The sequence below is a fragment of the Talpa occidentalis genome, unplaced genomic scaffold (genome assembly GCF_014898055.3).
Source record: "Talpa occidentalis isolate TD23 unplaced genomic scaffold, MPIMG_talOcc4v2.1 talOcc4.12, whole genome shotgun sequence".
In the NCBI taxonomy this organism is placed as follows: Eukaryota; Metazoa; Chordata; class Mammalia; order Eulipotyphla; family Talpidae; genus Talpa; species Talpa occidentalis.
In genome coordinates, this window is record NW_023601212.1 from 40,895,270 (window position 1) to 40,912,638 (window position 17,369).

Consider the following 17,369-nt stretch of genomic DNA (forward strand, 5'->3'; position numbering starts at 1 on the left):
GAGTAGCTTTTCAAATCCCCCAGGAGTAGCATTAGGCAAAAAGATAGTAGGCTCAGTAACAGCTAATAATGGTCTAAATTTACCAAGCACTAATGTGTCACTTGTTCTTTTGGGCCCTTTCCATGTATTAGCTTGTCTAATTCCAGCAATGACCCAATTAGATCCTACTGTTCTCATTTTACAGGAGAGAAAACTGAGGCCCAGAGATGAAAGTCACTTTCCCAAGGTCACAAAAAACCAGAGAGGAGGTTTTTCGTACGGTTTCCCTGAGACATGCAGGGTGAAATGGTCTGTCTGCAGCCTGTGATGCATGACAACTTGGGCTCAAGGCCATTTATTAGCTGTGTGACATTGGGCAAGTCATTCCACCTCTTGATTTCCCCATCTGTGAAATGGACATGCTCTGACCACGGCATCTATTTTCAGGGGTTGTCGAGAAGATTTAAGGAGCTGCTCAGGAGTACTCGGAACATAGCAGAAGCCACCTTGGCTGTTATTATCACTACCACCCCCTCTGGAGGTCACCTACACTTACTTCCTTCTCCGATGCCTGCGCTCTTTGTCCTCCCTCCGCGTGTCGGTGTCATATGTGGCCGGAGGGCCATGTCGGTGCCGCCTCCTCCGCTCACCACCATCGGGACCCTCGCCCTCGCCTTCGCCACCCTGGGCTGGGCGGCTGCCCTCACGGTGGCGGGACCTTCGATCGGCTTTGTCCTCTGTGCCCTCCTCACCAGGCCTGCGGTGGGTCCGGTGCCTTCGGGGTTCCCCATCTGCTCCTGTGCGGGGGGAGCCGCTGCGGCTCTCCCTGTTGCCCCCCTGCCGGCGAGCGTGCCTCCGGTGGGGGTCCCCAGGTTTGCCCCGCTCAGCCTCACCCTCCCAGAAGCCTGTCTGCTCCAGGCCGCCTTCCCGTGTGTGGTGGTCCGACTCGCGGCCATAAGGCCCCTCGCGGCTCAGCTCTGCATCCTGGCTGCCAGCCCAGGGCCTCTGGGTGTCTAGACCCATGGAGCCACTGGGGTCCCGGGCCCGGTCGTGGTATCGGGCCTGTTTCCTGAGGAAGTCCTCAGCTCTCTGCTGGCCGAGGCGCTGGTCCACTGTGGGCTCAGCCGCTCTGCTCTTGTTGGTGTTGTTGTTGCGGTTCTCCTGGGGGTCGACTACCAGTGGCCGGTCTAGGTGGGTCTTCATGTCTGGCCGCAGGTGCCGGGCATATGTGGCCTTCCAGCGCTCGTCAGGGTCCATCTCATTGTACAGGGCCTCCCGGCTGGCCAGCAGGTTCTGCTTCCGCATCTCACTCGTTCGCTGCTCCCACACTGACTTGGTTGGCTTTTGGTTCTTCTGTTGCTCCTTTCTGCAAGGAAAGGGCATAGGGATTAGAACACTGCTGGGACTGGAAGCCTGCGTAGACTTCTCAGGTGATGGGAGTTTCAACCCAGGTGGGCATCTCCACCTAGGTGGGCACTGAGCTTAGGTGGGTGTCTCAACCTGTGTGGAATAGCCAACCTGGCTGGATGTCTCAGCCTAACAGTTGTCCTGGACCAAGTGGGTGTCTCTATCCAGCAGTGTATCTTGGCTGGTTGGGTGTTTGCTCTAATGGTGCTCTCAGCCCAGTGGGGTGTCCTTCACCACTGCTTTTCAAATTATAGCGCATGACCCTCTGGGGGCAACCTTCATGTTCAAAATATTTTATATTTTATTTATTTATTTTTAAAAGATTTATTTATTTATTTATTTATTTATTTATTTTTTAAAGGCTTTTTTTTTTTTTTTTTTTTTTAGAGGCATGCTTTATTTATTTGTTTGCTGGTTTCTTTGTTTGTTTTGTTTATACATGCACTGGGTACAGTCAGAAGCGCGGGAGGGCGAGAGAATTCACCAGAGCCAGAGCGGGGAGCAGAGCAGGCAGAAGGACCGAAGTACACTGCTGAGGGGAGCAGCGGGCGGCAGGAGAGGTCTGCGCGCCATGTGGGACCCTCCTCCGGTGGCCGGGGAGCAGCCGGGGATCGAACCGGCGCCGCAGAGGCCGCGCGCAGAATTCGCAACCCAGCGCTCAACCGCTGCGCCACCAGGGAGGCCCTTATTTATTTATTTATACAAGCACTGGGTACAGTCAGAAGCGCAGGAGGGTGAGAGAATTCACCAGAGCCAGAGCGGGGAACAGAACAGGCAGACAGATGAAATACACTGCTGAGGGGAGCAGCGGGTGCGGCAAGAGAGGTCTGCGTGCCATGTGGGAGCCTCGCTGGTGGCCAGGGATCGAACTGGCACTGCAGAGGCTGCGGGCAGCTTTGCAGCCCAGCGCTCAACCGCTGCGCCACCACGGGAGGCCCTGTTCAAAATATTTTAACCTCCGAACTGTTCAATCATAGTGGACACTTGTGTGGGACATGGGAGGTCTGGGGGTCTCAGGGAGAGACAGGGGCACTTGAGAGTCTTGGAGGACAGTGCCTATTTGCCACAGGTGCAAAGCAGCTAGGAGGCCACTGCTGGGAGTACTGGCAGGCTGGAGCCCCAACTGGTTGTATCTGATTTTCCATGTGGTCTGGGTGCGTTGGTAGTCTCATATAGAGGGTCCTATGCTGCCTCATTCCATAGGCTGCTCTCTTAAGACCATCCATCTGAGTATGTGCCTTCCTGGGGACCCCTTCTACAGGGACCTTCTACTATTTTGGGAAAGAGAGTCCCCTCCATGCTGTCCCTTGATGCACTGTTCTGCATATACAAAGTTCTCAGGGCCACCCAAAAAGGCACAATTCAGAATATCAGTGATAACAAACATCCTTTAAATCAAGACACTTTAACTCTTACCACCTTCTATCTACCAGTAATCTGTCTCTCTGCCTTTACGATCTATCCAGAATACCAGCATATCCATCACCCCCTTTGCTATGACCCTGATTCAGTGCCCACTACTTCTTTTTATTTTTTTAAACATGTATTCATTTATGCATACAAGAGCTGGGGCACAGGCCAGAGATGCCGGGGGGGTGGGGTGGGGGAGGTGAGAGGATTCACCAGAGCCAGAGTGGGGAACAGAACAGCCAGACTGACTGAAATGCACTGCTGAGGGGAGCAGCGGGAGAGACAGGAGAGGTCTGCTGCGCCATGTGGGTTTCTCTCTGGCCGGTGGGGGATCAAACTCGTGCTGCAGAGGTTGTGGATTGCTTCATAGTGCAGTGTACCACCAGGGAGGCCCTCCACTATTTCTTTTGCAGCAACCAATGTAGTCTTCTCTAATCTGGTTTCCTGACTCCTGCATTAAGTCCTACAGTCTATTCCCTGAAAACAGCCAGAGACTGCCTGTGAGCACCCGAGTCAGGTCCTGTCCCTCCTCTGCTCAAATCTTCCATGGCTCCCATCTGACTCTGAGCAAAGCCCAAGTCTCCCCACAATCCACAAGAGCCTGCGTGATGCACCCATCACTTCTGTGCCGTCACCTCCTCTCACTCTTTCCCTTTATTCACTCTACTTCAGTTACACCTGCCTCTTTCACTTTCTCTAGGCATTCAGGTACATTCATGCCTCAGGGCCTTTACATATGCTGTTCCTGCTGTCTTCCAGATCCCCATCATGGCTCCTCTCTTACCTCCTTCAGGCTTTATCACTTTCTCAATGAGGTTTCTCTGGTGATTTTATTTAAAATCACAACTCCTCTCCTAGTACTCCCTACGCTCCAGAGCCTCTTGGTTTTTTTTTTTTTTTTTTAAAGATTTATTTACTTATTTATACATACAAGAGCTGGGGTGCAGGCCAGAGGATTTACCAGAGACAGAGCGGGGAACAGAACACGCAGATTGACTAAAATACACTGCTGAGGGGCACAGCAGGCGAGATAGGAGAGGTCTGCTGCACCATGTGGGTAGCTCCCTGGCTGACCGGGGGTCAACTGGTGCTGCAGAGGCTGCGGACAGCTTCATAGTGCTGTGCTTAACCGCTTGCACCACCAGGGAGACCCCCAGAGCCTCTTGTTAATGATGTCTCTCTAGCACCTAGAACTGTGCTTGACACATAGTGGGTGCTTACTATAAATTTATTAAGGAAAAATAGGTAGGAGGGCAGAAGTACCTCTTCCTAAAGCTCAACCCTGTCAGTAACTGCTTTCTACCTCCAAATCCTTGTCTGGGAAAATATAGAGGCTGAGGAGTCTGGATGTCATCCTGGAGTCGGGGGCACTTACACAGCTATGGACATGTTGGCTGCTGACAGAGGACTCACTTCTGCCACCTCCTTGGCTTTCTGTAGGGCGAGTTTCTGGTTGGCTGCTTCTTCTTCTTCTTGTTCATCCTGAAAGGCACAAAATTCCTGTTCACAAAACATAATCGGGCCTCGGGAACTCACCCTTAACCCTACTGTCAGCCAGGGTCATCCTGGCCAAGGCAACAAGGCCTGTGATAGGAATGGATCTCAAGTTCACTAAGTGTACTGCTATCCCCATTCTGGACAAGTTTGATACCCAGCTCATTTTTAATCCTATTTCAACACACAGCTAGAAGAAAACAAAAAGAGAAGATTCCCTTTCCATCCCATAATGGAGAATTTTTTGCATGCTATCTCAATGAGCTAGAAATTAATGTAAAGGTTTCCCTCTTACCCTATTTTCTTGGCTGTTTAAGCTCTCTGAGCCAAGACGTAAGAAAAAAATGCTGACTAGCCCCACAGGCAGAAAAATCTAGCTTCCCATGGCCCACCTAATGCTCTGCCAACAGCCTCTGGAGCGGGAAATCAGTGAGGAACTTGTATCCCTGATACCACCGGAGCGAGATTGGGTGGGGCTGCAGGCACTCGGACTGCTTGCCAGTTAGGTTCAGAGAGGAGGGGTAGATGTTTTAAAAATACATACAGAAAAAGACGTTTGGGGGGACTGTAATCCTTCTGCCTTCATGCAGAGCCTCATTCGTACAACAGAAAAGTCAACAAAGGAAAAAGCAAAGAAAAGCAACAAGAAAGAAATGGCCAGAAACACACCTACCACAAAGAAAAGCCATGCTGTGGCGGGCGCCTCTCTCCTGCATTGCCACCTCTGGGCAGGAAGCACCTTACCACCTCGGAAATGGTCAGATCAAGACTTTTTCTGTTGGTCACAACATGGAGGGGGGCCCTGGCTGGCCACCCTGCTCTCTCAAGCCCCCCGCCCCCCAATCTTTCTGGCACCATACCTAGCATTTCTCAGAGCCGTGTCCCTGGACCACTTGCCACAGAAACACTGAAATGTAGATTCACAGGCCTCCCGAAGAACCTGGAATGGGCCTCAAAATCTGTTTCTCCAACAAAGTCCCAGATGAGCATGAAGCACTCTCCAAGTTTAAGCACCAGGGGATATGGTGAAGAGAACAAGTTCTACACCCTCCTGGGCTTAAATCCCAACTCACCACTTACTACTGTGTGACCTTGGGCAAGTCACTTAACCTCTCTGTGCTTAATAATCTTCATCTAAATTTTTAATTCTTCGCCCAATTACCCCATTTCACTGTTATTTCTTTAGCACTTATCACTATCTGACAATTTTATTTCTTGTCTGTCTCTTCCATTCCAATATCAGCCCCAAGAGGGCAGGGATTTTTGCCTGTTTTGTTCACAACTGTATCTCTGGTTCCTACACCAGGACTCGCACACATTAGGCTCTCAAGAAATGTTTTTGAATGAATGATAAAAATATGTAAAGCAGGGATCAGAGCGAACTTGCCTCCTGGGGTTTCTTGAGGATTAAATGAGATAAAAAAACATGAGGGCCTTAGCGGGATGTCAGCCACATGGTATTAAATACCCAGGAAATGTTTGTTGAATAAAAGAAGGAACGAATATGGATCTAGATGAATGTCTACACTTCCAAAGAGATGCTCTTGCCTTTCTCCTTTCACTCTCCCACCCACATGGCTCTAGCCTCTTGAGGATGGGCCCGGGAAGCTGGATGAGCTCATGGCTGGATCAGCCCCCAGAACAGACACGCCAGCCAGCTCCATGGTGGCTCAACCTATGGCCGTTTGCTTGGAGTGGTGGAGACTTCCGTCCCTCCAGCCCCCAGTTGAAGCTGTGCCCGGGAAACTCTCTCTCCCTCCTGCCAGGGCCAGCAGATGGAGGGTTGGCAACGTCTGCTCAGTTCAGTTCAGTTCCATGAACTGGTGTCCTGAACACCTTGAGGCACTGGGAAGGGGTTATGGAGCTGAAGGAGGCCCCAGGCCTGCCCTGCCACACTGGGAGGAAGACTCTCTGCACACACTATCTTATGGGCCTCCTGGGGTGAAGCTTGGGTTTGACCACCACTAGCTCCGAAGAATCTTTGTTCCCAACACCCTTTTCTTCCAAATAGAAAAGGGTCAACCTGTACAATCATTTGTGCAGTGAACAGCCTGTTCAACCATCTCAGTGGCCCTGCTCATGGCTGTCCCAGGGAGTGAGCTGTGTCACTGAGAGCCCCTCTGCCTATCTGGGCTAGACCTGCCTCCCACTGACTCCCAGGCTGCCCTAAGGTACATCCGGTCATCAATAAGACTGGGTTTCTTCTCTCATGGATGGTCCCGGCCCTAGCCCCCAGACTCTCGTCTGACTTCATTTGCTCTACTCTTTGAGGCGGGTCACATAAGGTTACTTACTCTCTCTGGGCCTCATTTTCCCCATTTGTGAAGTGAGGTTAACAATACCTCTCTATCTCTTATGATTGCTGGTGCCTGGCACACAGGAGGGCAATTATGCTCTCTGGGGTTGTTAGCATTTTTATCATTACCTGCCCAACTGGGGCTGACTGAAAGCCAGCAGGTGTATGGGTAAAGAACTCAGGTTCTGGAACCTGCCAGGTGCGGGTTGAATACCAGTCTCCCTTTGACCAGCTCTGCAAAGTGAGAACTCTGGTCCAGGGCCCAGCTTCTGCCAAATGATTTGCAAAGACCCATTTTATTAAGCGCTGACTGTATACCAAGAATGTGCCGAGTGTCCGAAATGCACAGCATGATTCTATAAGGAGCAGTTGCTATAATGTTATCTCACCTGGGGCCAATGACTGCCTTTCAGAGTCTCAGTTTCCCCTTTTGCAAAGGTTATTCTCTACCTCTCCTGTCCTTTCAGGTTGAGAGCAGTGCCTGACAGCCTGGGGGGCTGCACCATGCCTTGGAGGTCCCTTGACGCTGCCTACTCCCTATAAATGGGCACTCTGGTGGAGTTTGCCATCTGTTTCCTGTGGCAATCCCGCTGCCTTACCCCTCCCACCTCCTCTCCTGCAGAATCTGCTTCATTAAGGACAGTCTGTTTCAGTGGGGAGGAGCTGACTTCTCCCTGGCACGGTGCATCCACAGCAGAAGTTCTGACCGTGGCCCCATCCCCATCTCCACCATGCCTGGTATGGTCCTGATCTGCCACGAGCAGGTGGTAACTTTGCCAGAGAAACATTCTCCCACCAACTCCACCTTAGTGAGCTCCTGGGCGTTGGCTAGATTATCCACGGCGATGGCCAAGAACACATTCAGGAGGGTGTCTGCAGAAGCCAGAGTTAGGGAAAGCATCTTGATTTGGGCCCTGAGTATTTGGGTTCCTTCTCCAATCTCCTCCCTCCTGTCCCCCTCTGCTCTGTTTGACACCCAAGGGAACACCCGCCTCCTGCCCCTCATGGAGGATACAGTTTCCGAAGAGTGTTAGCACAATGAAGTAGATGGAGAATACCATGCCGCCCTGCACGCCCCCCTGAGATTTGATGCCATCGTACATGACTTCATTCCAGTCTTCGCCTGTCAGGATCTGAAAGGGGAGAGAGAAACACACAGCCAACCCCCCTCTCAGCCGTGGGCCCTTCCAAGATGCAGCTGTGGAGTTGGAACCTGCCCATGTTGGCTCTTCCTCAGCCCCTGTTGTTAGGGGTCTTATCTGTTTGCAAGCAGACAGAGCCATCCCTGCACCCAGGGGCTCTCAGCTTGGCTTTCAGGAAAAGGTGACCCTGGGAGAGGTCACCAACCTCTTGTTACTCCATCTTCCCTGACATGATGATGACATTGCTATGGATTGAGTTGAGCTCACACCCCTAGCTCCCCCCCGGCTTCATGTGTTGAAGCCCTAGACCTTCAAGTATTTGGAGACGAGAGGTAATTGGGTTGGATGAGGTGAGAACATGGCCCTGATGACAGGATTAGTGTTTCTGTAAGGAGACATCCGAGAACTTGGTGTCGGTCTGTCCGTGTCTGTCTGTTTCTCGCTGTCACTGTCTTTCTCTGTGTCTGTCTGTCTAATCTCTATCTCTGTCTCTCATGTGAGGAAACAGTGAAAAAGCAATTGTTTGGAAGCTGGAAGAGAGTCCTTACCAGGAACCAGTCCTGTGAACCCCCAGTTCACACATTTCCAGACCACAGAACTGTGAGGAAGACATTTCTGTAGTTGAAGCCACACAGTGCTGGTACTTCTGGATGGCCATGCCTGGGGCGGGGATGGTGTTAGGGGCCAGAGACAGCCTCCGGCAAAGGGACAGGGTGTTGGCAAGTAGAGACTGATGATGCTGATGGAGGGACCAAGGGGATGTGTGTGTGGAACTCATGTACTTGTAAAGCAACATCCTAACTTCCCTCCTTTGTAACAGTTCCATGAGGGTCAAGTAAATGGGAAAGGCCTTGACAAACACTAATCCATTCCTTTAGGGTTTTTCAGTCTCAGCACTGCTGACATTTGGGACCAAGGTTCCGTGGTGGGGGGCTGGTCTGTGCACTGTGGTGTTGACCTTCCACTCACTAGATGTGTCCCTCCCACACACCACAAGTGTCCTTGGGGGACAGAATTGCTCTTGGCCAAAAACTCCTGTGTCAAAGATAGGTAAGTGTCAATTACTACTATTTATGTGGGGACTTTAGCTTCATATATGGTTCCTGTTCCAACTCCCTATCTGGGGATCTTACTTAGAAACTACCTTCCCTAAGACCCTGGAAAAGAGGGGAGTAGAATCACATTTTCCACAGACTCTGTCTCCAATGAGACAGAACCCACTGGGAAGGATCTGGAGGCCCCAGCTAGGCTAGTCCCAGACCTCTGAACATGTGCCTAAATGGGTACAGAGGTGGTCTGGCAAGGAAGACAGGGCCCAAGTGTCTTCCAACCCAGAGGTGAGGGCCTTATTTTATTTTTTGCATTCTGATCTTTGACATCTGTGGCTTTGCTGGCCTTGAGTAAACAACATGTGAAGCACGCTTTCGTACCAAATGCCTCCTCCACTGGACTCTTACACTCAGTCTGCTCACTACTTGCCCCAATCACCCCCAGGGTAGGTATCAGATGACTAGGTATTGTCCCAGAGCCTGCTAAAATAATTCAAACATGCCAATCTTAAACCTGCTTACCCTGCCAGTCTTGTGCTCCTTCCTTCCTGGAGAAATCACAATAAAAGCTCTTGCCTGCACTTCCCCCTCCCTCTGCCTCCAGACCAGACCAGGTACTTCCCTGTGTGGTCCTGTCTGGTGTGGGGCTCGTTGAAGGTCGTACCTGAAACACTGTCATTATTGCTGCTGGAAAAGTGTCGAAGTTGGTAGGAGGAGTCCCTTCATCAAAATTAAACCTGTGGGGAGGACACAGGCATTTCACCTTGCTCCCCACCCCCCAACATGTTGTCCCCTCCAGGGCAACATTTCCAGCACTTCTGTCTCCCAGAAGGGCACCTTGAGGGGTACCCAAGGCCACCCGCTATCAGGGGCAGTGAGGCCGTGAGTGGGGCAGGCCGCATGATGAAGGAGGTAGGGTCTCAGGAGGCACTGAGGGAGGCACAGGGGGCAGAAGGGGTTGGTCTCAAGTCAGACCCCGGGCAAGCAGAATTTGAATAGCCACTGAGCACTTACTGGCCACCAAAGAGTTGCATTCCCAGGAGGGCAAAGACAACGATGAAGAGGAAAAGGAGGAACAACAGGCTGATGATGGATTTCATGGAGTTGAGAAGAGAGACGACCAGGTTCCTGAGAGACGCCCAGTACCTGCCAATAAAGGCCGGGTGGGGACAGGGGTGGGTGGTTGGGTAGGGCCAAGATGGTGGCAGCTGAGCCCCACCTTCCCATCCTGCTGGAGTGGCCCCCATCCCGGCCCTCATCAGAATGCCAGGGTACCCCAAAAACTTACTTTGTGACTTTGAAGATACGCAATAACCTGAGGGCTCGTAACACGCTGATGCCAAAGGACGTACCAGGTTTTATGACGGCCCAGATGACCTCGAAGATGCTCCCGATGATAACCTAGAACCGAGGACCAGGTCTCTCTCTCTCTCTCTTTCTCTCTCTCTCTCTCAAGAACTCACATAGAGCAAAGAATCCCTGCAACTAGCACCTTTGTGTAGGGACAGGGCATGTCAGCTCCTTGGGAGCCCTTCAGGGGCCCCGAGACATAACTGCCATCCTGAATTTTGTAATAACCATCTCCATGCCTTTTATAAAAGTCTGAGGTGAAATTCACCTTAGTTACATAAAATCACTCATTTTAAGTGCACAATTCAGGGGCATTTAGTCTATTCACAATGTTGTACAACCATCACCTCCAAAACATTTTCATCACCCCAAAGGAGACCCCGTGCCTAAGGGCAGTCACTCCTCACTCCCCTGTCCTCCCAGCCCCCACAACCACTAATCTACTGTCTGCAGATTTGCCAGTTCCGGATATTTCATATAAATGGAATTATGCAGCGTGTGACCTTTTGTGTCTTACTTCTTTTACTTAGCATAATGTTTTTGAGGTCTTTGCCTTTTAAATGTATCCAAGCACAATTCCTTATCAACATACTTAAATTTTGTGCGTCTGAACTGTCATGACCGGAAGCAGAGTTGTGCAGACTGGCTTCGCAAGTTCCTGCCTCCTTTCGCCTGGCCCCTGGCCCCTGGCCCCGAGTGTGAGATGCGCCTCTTGTGGGTGTGGCTGCCTTTCCTTGCTGTGCACACACATGCGTCGATTCTACTCAGAGGGGAACTTGGGGTGCTTGGTCTATTAGAAACAAGGCTGCTCAGCACATTCTGAGTTTCTCTAAGTGAACCCAGCAGTGGAACCATCAGGTCGCCCCTGCTTTTTCAGGGAGTCCACACCTCTTTTCTGCACTCTGTTGTCCCTCTCCTGGCAGGGGCTGAGAAATCTGCATCCTCTGTATGCTGTAGCCAATATCTGGGACTGCCCTCTTCCTCTTTTTGCGTTCATCTGAGTCTCTCCCATCCAGGTGTGACCCTACCTGCCTCCCCAGGCATCAGCCATTCTGAGTCAGAGCTGGAGAGATGAATTCCAGAAACCAGAGCACTTACCCCACAGTCAAAGCAGTTGAAGGAAGAGTGGAAGTAAGGCCGCGTCCCAAGCCCGTACATTTTTATAAACATTTCGGACATAAAGAGTCCTAAGAAAATGAATTCTGCATAGTCTAGAAGGCAGAGGGGTGGAAACAGAGAAGAGGTTAGGTATGTGGGGTGCCAGGTGGCTATGGCTTTCCTGTTAATAGCAGCCCTTCTCTAGTCTGGCAGGGCAGGCAGGGAGAGCACGGTGGGCTTTGGCGGCTTCAGCCTAAGCTCACTCACGCTTCCGTTCCATGGCCTCAGTTTTTCCTCCATTAAGGGAAAGAACAACAATTGACCACTGTTCTCCAACCCACTCACTGCTGGCTGGTCATAAAAAGAGTAAGAGAAAGTTCACGGGTTTCTATATTGCAGTTTTTGCCCTCATTTGATAAAAGTTGGATGTAGGTTACTGCCAAGGATCTAGGTTTTGTGCTGTTGGTGGTGGGGGGAGGCTTTCCTGTGTGCTTACCATATATATATATATTTTTTTTGTGGGACCCTTGCCGGTGGCCGGGGAACGAACCAGCGCTGCAGAGGCTGTGGGAAGCCTCACAGCCCAGCACTCAACTGCTGCACCACCAGGGGAGGCCCTGCTTACTTTATTTTAAAAATGAATAAACAAACCATTTAACTAACCAGACAACTAAGCAACAAAATAACAATTCCCTGCAATGCCAGGGTGTCATCATCTAAGAATTATAATTAATCCACTTTTATATGCCTGAGTGCCAAAGGAAAACCAGAAGTCCTAATGGTGTCTCCTTCATAATTCTGATGTTACAAACTTAGTTGTAGCACCACAGACCTAAGGCAAGGCTTCTCCCAATGTGGAAAGCCTATCGGATGGAAAATGTCTGTTGGAAATCTTTTCTTGCAAATTCTAAACATCATGAACAAAAGAAAGCCAATTGTTCTTTGGCAAGAAAGCACAGCAGTTCAGATACGGGGGGACAGGTAACGTGTGGGTGTTTGTTTGCCCCAGCAAAGAAATGGCTATTCTCAGCCCTTTTCGGAGGGCTAGGAAGAGTAGTTGGTAGAGTGGGAAGATTAGGAGCCAGGAGGGGCCTGGGCACTCACCTAATGGATGGAAAGGAGAGTGGAGTGTTTCTAAGAGGAAGGAAGTATTCAGAAAGGAAAGACAGGGGACTCAAAATTCTAAAAATTTCAGTTTTGGTCACAGAGTTCAAAGTGCATGCTACATCATTCTTTTAAGAGGTCAAGGTCCTTCCCACTCATTCCTTAGTTTTAGGATGCCAGGGGCTTCCTGAATCTGAGGGAAACTGCAGGGTCTCCAGGACAAAAATATCAATGAAGAAAATCTGTCCATAACATCTGGCACCTTCCAAGAATCTGTCCATAACATCTCGTGCCTACCAAGAGACCTGGTAGCTGTTGTTGCACCAGATCTGAAAGAATCATCTGGACATAGCAGTGGTGGGCCTGGAAGAATTCCCAGGGTCATGAAATCTACTTCCTACCAAATACAAATGAGGAATTTGAGACCCAGAGAAACCACTACATTCCTATATTCCAAGACACATTTTTGTTCAATTTTGACATCTCTGAAATTAGGGTATATCTTAAAATAAGCATGCCCTAGTTTAGATTGTTTTACTTCTTAGTGGCACCTCAAACAAAAGCATCTTATAATTGAAGATGTTTCCAACTGATGGACCATGGTAATGACTTGTCCAAGGTCACATAGTAAGTTAGGGGCAGACCTAGGTCACCTGGTGATCAAAGTTGGGATTTTTCCCTAAAGCTCTGGGTTCAAATCCTGACTCCATCACTTATTAGCTGCATGATCCCAGGCAAGTTACTCAACCTTGCTGTGTCTCAGTTTTCTTAACTGGAAAATGGGGATAAAGAAACTTTACAGACATAGTGGCCCTGGCTAAGAAATTCCAACCCTCTGTTCCTGAACCAGAACTGACAGAGTGAGGTAATTAGTGAGGAGAATATGGGAGATTAAAAATAGACTATCAGAGGAGGTTAAAACAAGAAGTAAAGAGTCCTCATTTATAAGAGACTCCAGAGGGACCAAAAGCAATTACAAAGGTTGGAACTGGGTCAGGGCTCTTGGAAGGAGAACTGGCCCCTGTAGGGTGTCCTGGGAGGGGTCAGCCAATTTCACTGGGAGCAATGAGGGTTACAAGGAGACTATGACCTGGACCCAGCACCCAGGCCTCTCTAGATTGAAGACTTGATTGTCTCTCTAATGGCTGAACCAGGTCAGAAGGGCAGAGAATCCATAAATCTAAATCATATGAATCAGTATATGTAGGAGTAGGGCAGCCAACAGGCAGAGAGATTTTAAGAAGTCCTCGCTTGGGTGTCACTAGTCAAAGCTAGGGCAGCTACTTACTGTCCTCACTGCTCAGGCACTACTTTTATTGATTTCTCAGAGCTCTTTACTTTTTTTCCTCAGAGCTCTGACCTCCTGGTCAGAGGTCTCCGCACCTTTCTCCACTTCTCACCTTCACAGGGCCATCAATTTTGACATTAACTGATACTAATCCTGGAACATGGGAGTAAGTCAAGAACGGCAAAGTCATGGAGGTCCCAAAACTCACTGAGGGAGCAAGATGCTCTCACTTTTGTTGGGGGGAGCATCTTTGGGAATGAATCTCAGACATAGGAAGTGAAAAGGGGGAGGAGGAGAATGGGGAAAGAAGCAGAAGGTATGGAGGAAAGGAGAAATACAGACCACTCTCTGTCCCTAAGGCACCCTCAGCTCTCAGCCTCAAATTATTTTAACATTCCCAGAGATGTACCTGGAAATTACATGTACGTTTCTGTCTCTACCACTTTCTTCTCTCTCGCAGTATTCCCTTCAGCAGTACCCCTGTCCCCCTCTCAGAAAAGGGATCATAAAAGGGCTTGGCAGCCTGAATTCCAGCTTCTAGCTCTCAGACCATATGAGGGCTCTGACACTGAGGTAGCAGCAATATCAACCTCAATTCCAATTGCAGACATGGCTTAATGAAAAGGCAGATTCAGTGAGGACCAACGAAGGGACACATATTGCCAATGAAGGGGAACTGGAAGACAGGGAGTTGAGGAAGGGATCTGGGAGCTGGCGGGGGCAGGGCCGGGGGTACTCACAGAGGAAGTCGGAGAGCCACTCGGGCTGGTTGTAGTGAACGATAGCGACACACAGCGTGTTGAGGGCTACCAGACTGAGCACAGTCCAGTAGAAGGCCTGAGTTTTGACCATGCGGCGGATATAGAAACGCATCCTCCTCTCCTTTTTGTGAAAAAAAGTTGAGTTCTCCAGCTTGGCACTTTTAATGCTGGCTCGGGCAAAGGGAGACCCTGCCACGGAAAGAAGAGAGAATATCAGGATGTTCCTGTGGAGGAAATTAACTGACCCATGACCAACATTTAGCACATGGATTGTAGCTGGGGGGACCGTCCGCTTCCCCTGACCCAAAGGAACCATCATGACTCATGGGCTTAGTTTTCCTTTTTTTTTTTTTTTTAAAAAAAAGATTTATTTATGCACCCAAGAACTGGAGTGTAAGCTAGAGGTGCAGTGGGTGAGAGGATTCACCAGAGAGAGTGGGGAGCAGAACAGGCAGATCTACTGAAATACACTGCTGAGGGGAGCAGCGGGCGATACAGGAGAGGTCTGCTGCACCATGTGGGTAGCTCCCTGGCCGGCTGGCCGGCCGGGGGATCGGGGATCGAACTCGTTCTCCAGTGGCTGGTGAGAGCTTGACAGCGCTGTTTTTAACCCCTGTGCCATCAGGGAGGCCCCGGGTTTAGTTTTCAAGAGATGGGGTTTATCAGTAGACAGTGTCCTTAAGAATAACAGTACTGAAAATAACCAATGAGAACTTAGGATGTCAAAGGAGAGGTGACTTTCTGCATTGTCAGTCAACTTTCTGTGTCTCCCCCTTATGGCCATGTTGAAGAATTTGGGGGCATGCCACAAGGTGGGATGAGGCAGGAGCCTTAGCACAGGACCCCCAGATGGGGCAGGTAGCAAAGCTGCATGGAGCATGCTTGGAAAGCCTCTAGAAGGAGGTGGAGATAAAATGCTAGTTTTCCTTGGACATTTCACTTTAGAAATGATCACAGGAAGGAGTCAGTTGTGCCTTCTGCTTGAATATATTTTTGCTCTTAAGCATTTATGGAGAAGTCACTGTTAACTAGAGGACACACTAGTGTGTGTGTGTCCCACTTGGGACTCACACTCTAGTATGGAGACAGACAGCAAATAAAATAGAATAAACCACAATGTAATAAATAAGTTAATAGTGTGATGGAAGGTGAAAAATGCTTTGGAAAAAGAGTAAAGTAAAGGGAGTGGGATCCCCAGGAGGGACATAGGGTGGGTTGCAATACTAAGCTGAGTGGTCAAGGTGAAGGTCTTGATATAAGTCACCTTAGTATTTTAAGGAGAGGAACCAGCAAGTGCAAAGTGCAAGGAATGTGCCTGTCTGACACATTTGGGGAACAGCACATAACCGGTGGCTGGGTTAGAGTGGCTGATGGGGGGAGAGGAAGGTAGTGAGGGCAGTGATGGGAACCTTTGGGTCATGGGGAGGACTTTGGTTTTACTCTGCATGTGGTAGGAGTCATGGAGGGTTCTGAGTAGAAGAAAGACGCCACTGACTGAGATGCTCACAGGCACCCATTGGCAGCTGTGGGGGGAAAACATACTATTGAGGGCAAGGTCAGGAACTGGGGGACCAGGAAAGAGGTGGATGCATGGTCAAGATAAACAAGATTGGGACTGGACAACATGGTGACAGGGAAGGGGGAAGAGTGGGAAGATTTGGGATGTATTATTTAAGGTAGATTTCAACATTTGCTGATGGATCAAGTGTGGGTGTGAGATAGTGGAAGGAGTTCAGGTGTTTGGCTTGATCCTCCAGAGGAAATGAGCTGCCATCCACTGAGAGGCGATGGTCTGAGGGGGAGGGTCAGAACTCAGCTATGGACAGAGTGATTTTATCTTTTAACATATCTCTTCTTGAAAACTTTCAATTGCATCCATTCATTTTGTTATTTGTTGGTTCATTCATTTATTCTTCTTTTCATTCATTTGTTCATTTATTAGTGTCTTCACTTGTCCAATCTTTCATTAGTTCATTCATCTTTTGGTTCACTAATCAGTACTTTAATTTGGCCATTCATTCATTAGTGTGCTCATTTGTTCATTCATTCATACATTATTTGTTAATCCATCTATTTATTCATTAGTTCAATTATCCATTCTTTCATTCATCCATTTATATTCACTGATCCTATTCTACCAGACAGGCAGGGACACAGCAAACACCATGTAGGATGTCCCCTCTTATTAGCAAAATACTGAACAGAGGTTGTGAGTTGCACTCATGGGGCCATGCTGATTCATTTTGGCTTGTAAAAGTTGAAATTATTGGCCCACACTTAAAACCTGGGAGATTTTTATAAATATAATGGACTTCAGCTTCTCAAGATGAAAATAACAGTTGACATGTATTGATCAGGCATCAAGCACAGCAGGAGACACATGTTACCCAAGTTATTTGTTCCTCATCAAAACTATAGGAAGTGGAGACTCCCACTCTCCCATTTTATAGCAGAGGAAGTGGAGACAGAGAGGGGACAGGGGTCCAGGGACAGGCTAGGAAACAAGGAGTCAGCTGTGAGTCCGCCACGCTGCATCACTCCTGAAACACGTGAAGGGAAGGGCAAATTCCACAGGCAGTAGTCGGCCAAGCTGAGGGGCTAGACCCTTCCCTCCTGTCCATCACCTGACGGATTCACAGGCATTGGGAGCCCCAGGGTGGTTCTTTATAGCCCTCCCCAGCTTGGGAAAATCTGGTCTTACTGCATGCAGTTCCCAAAGAGGTACCCAGGCCTGTACGCATCCACAGAGTTTGGCAAAGAGGAATGAGACTCTTGAAGGTCTTAGGGGTCAGGAAGGATGTTCCTTGGGAGGGATGGAGAATGAAGGATGGAAAGAAGAGAAGGAGGAGTGGAGGGGGGAGAAAGGAAGGGAGGGGGGGAGGAGGAGGAGGAGGAGGAGGAGAGAGAGAGAGACAGAGAAGGGGGCTCCCTCCATGCTGTTGTCTCTGCTGCACGAGTCCCCAGCACAGTGACAACAGAACTTGTCTGTTC

At 49.5% G+C, this 17,369-nt stretch overlaps 1 protein-coding gene across 3 annotated transcripts in view; it reads right to left on the reverse strand.

Annotated features, from left to right (window-relative positions):
* The window catches only part of CACNA1A (calcium voltage-gated channel subunit alpha1 A), a 216,052-nt gene that overhangs the window by 67,446 nt on the left and 131,237 nt on the right, over positions 1-17,369 (reverse strand). For all 3 annotated transcript variants that reach the window (XM_037505963.2, XM_037505964.2, XM_054693304.1), the window contains exons 11-19: positions 14,358-14,567; positions 11,226-11,338; positions 10,066-10,178; positions 9,792-9,923; positions 9,442-9,514; positions 7,602-7,719; positions 7,392-7,459; positions 4,172-4,278; positions 536-1,345 (exon numbers count right to left, since the gene is read on the reverse strand). In XM_037505963.2, coding sequence (XP_037361860.1) covers positions 536-1,345; positions 4,172-4,278; positions 7,392-7,459; positions 7,602-7,719; positions 9,442-9,514; positions 9,792-9,923; positions 10,066-10,178; positions 11,226-11,338; positions 14,358-14,567 — 1,744 coding nt within the window. The remainder of the gene's footprint in view (positions 1-535; positions 1,346-4,171; positions 4,279-7,391; positions 7,460-7,601; positions 7,720-9,441; positions 9,515-9,791; positions 9,924-10,065; positions 10,179-11,225; positions 11,339-14,357; positions 14,568-17,369) is intronic.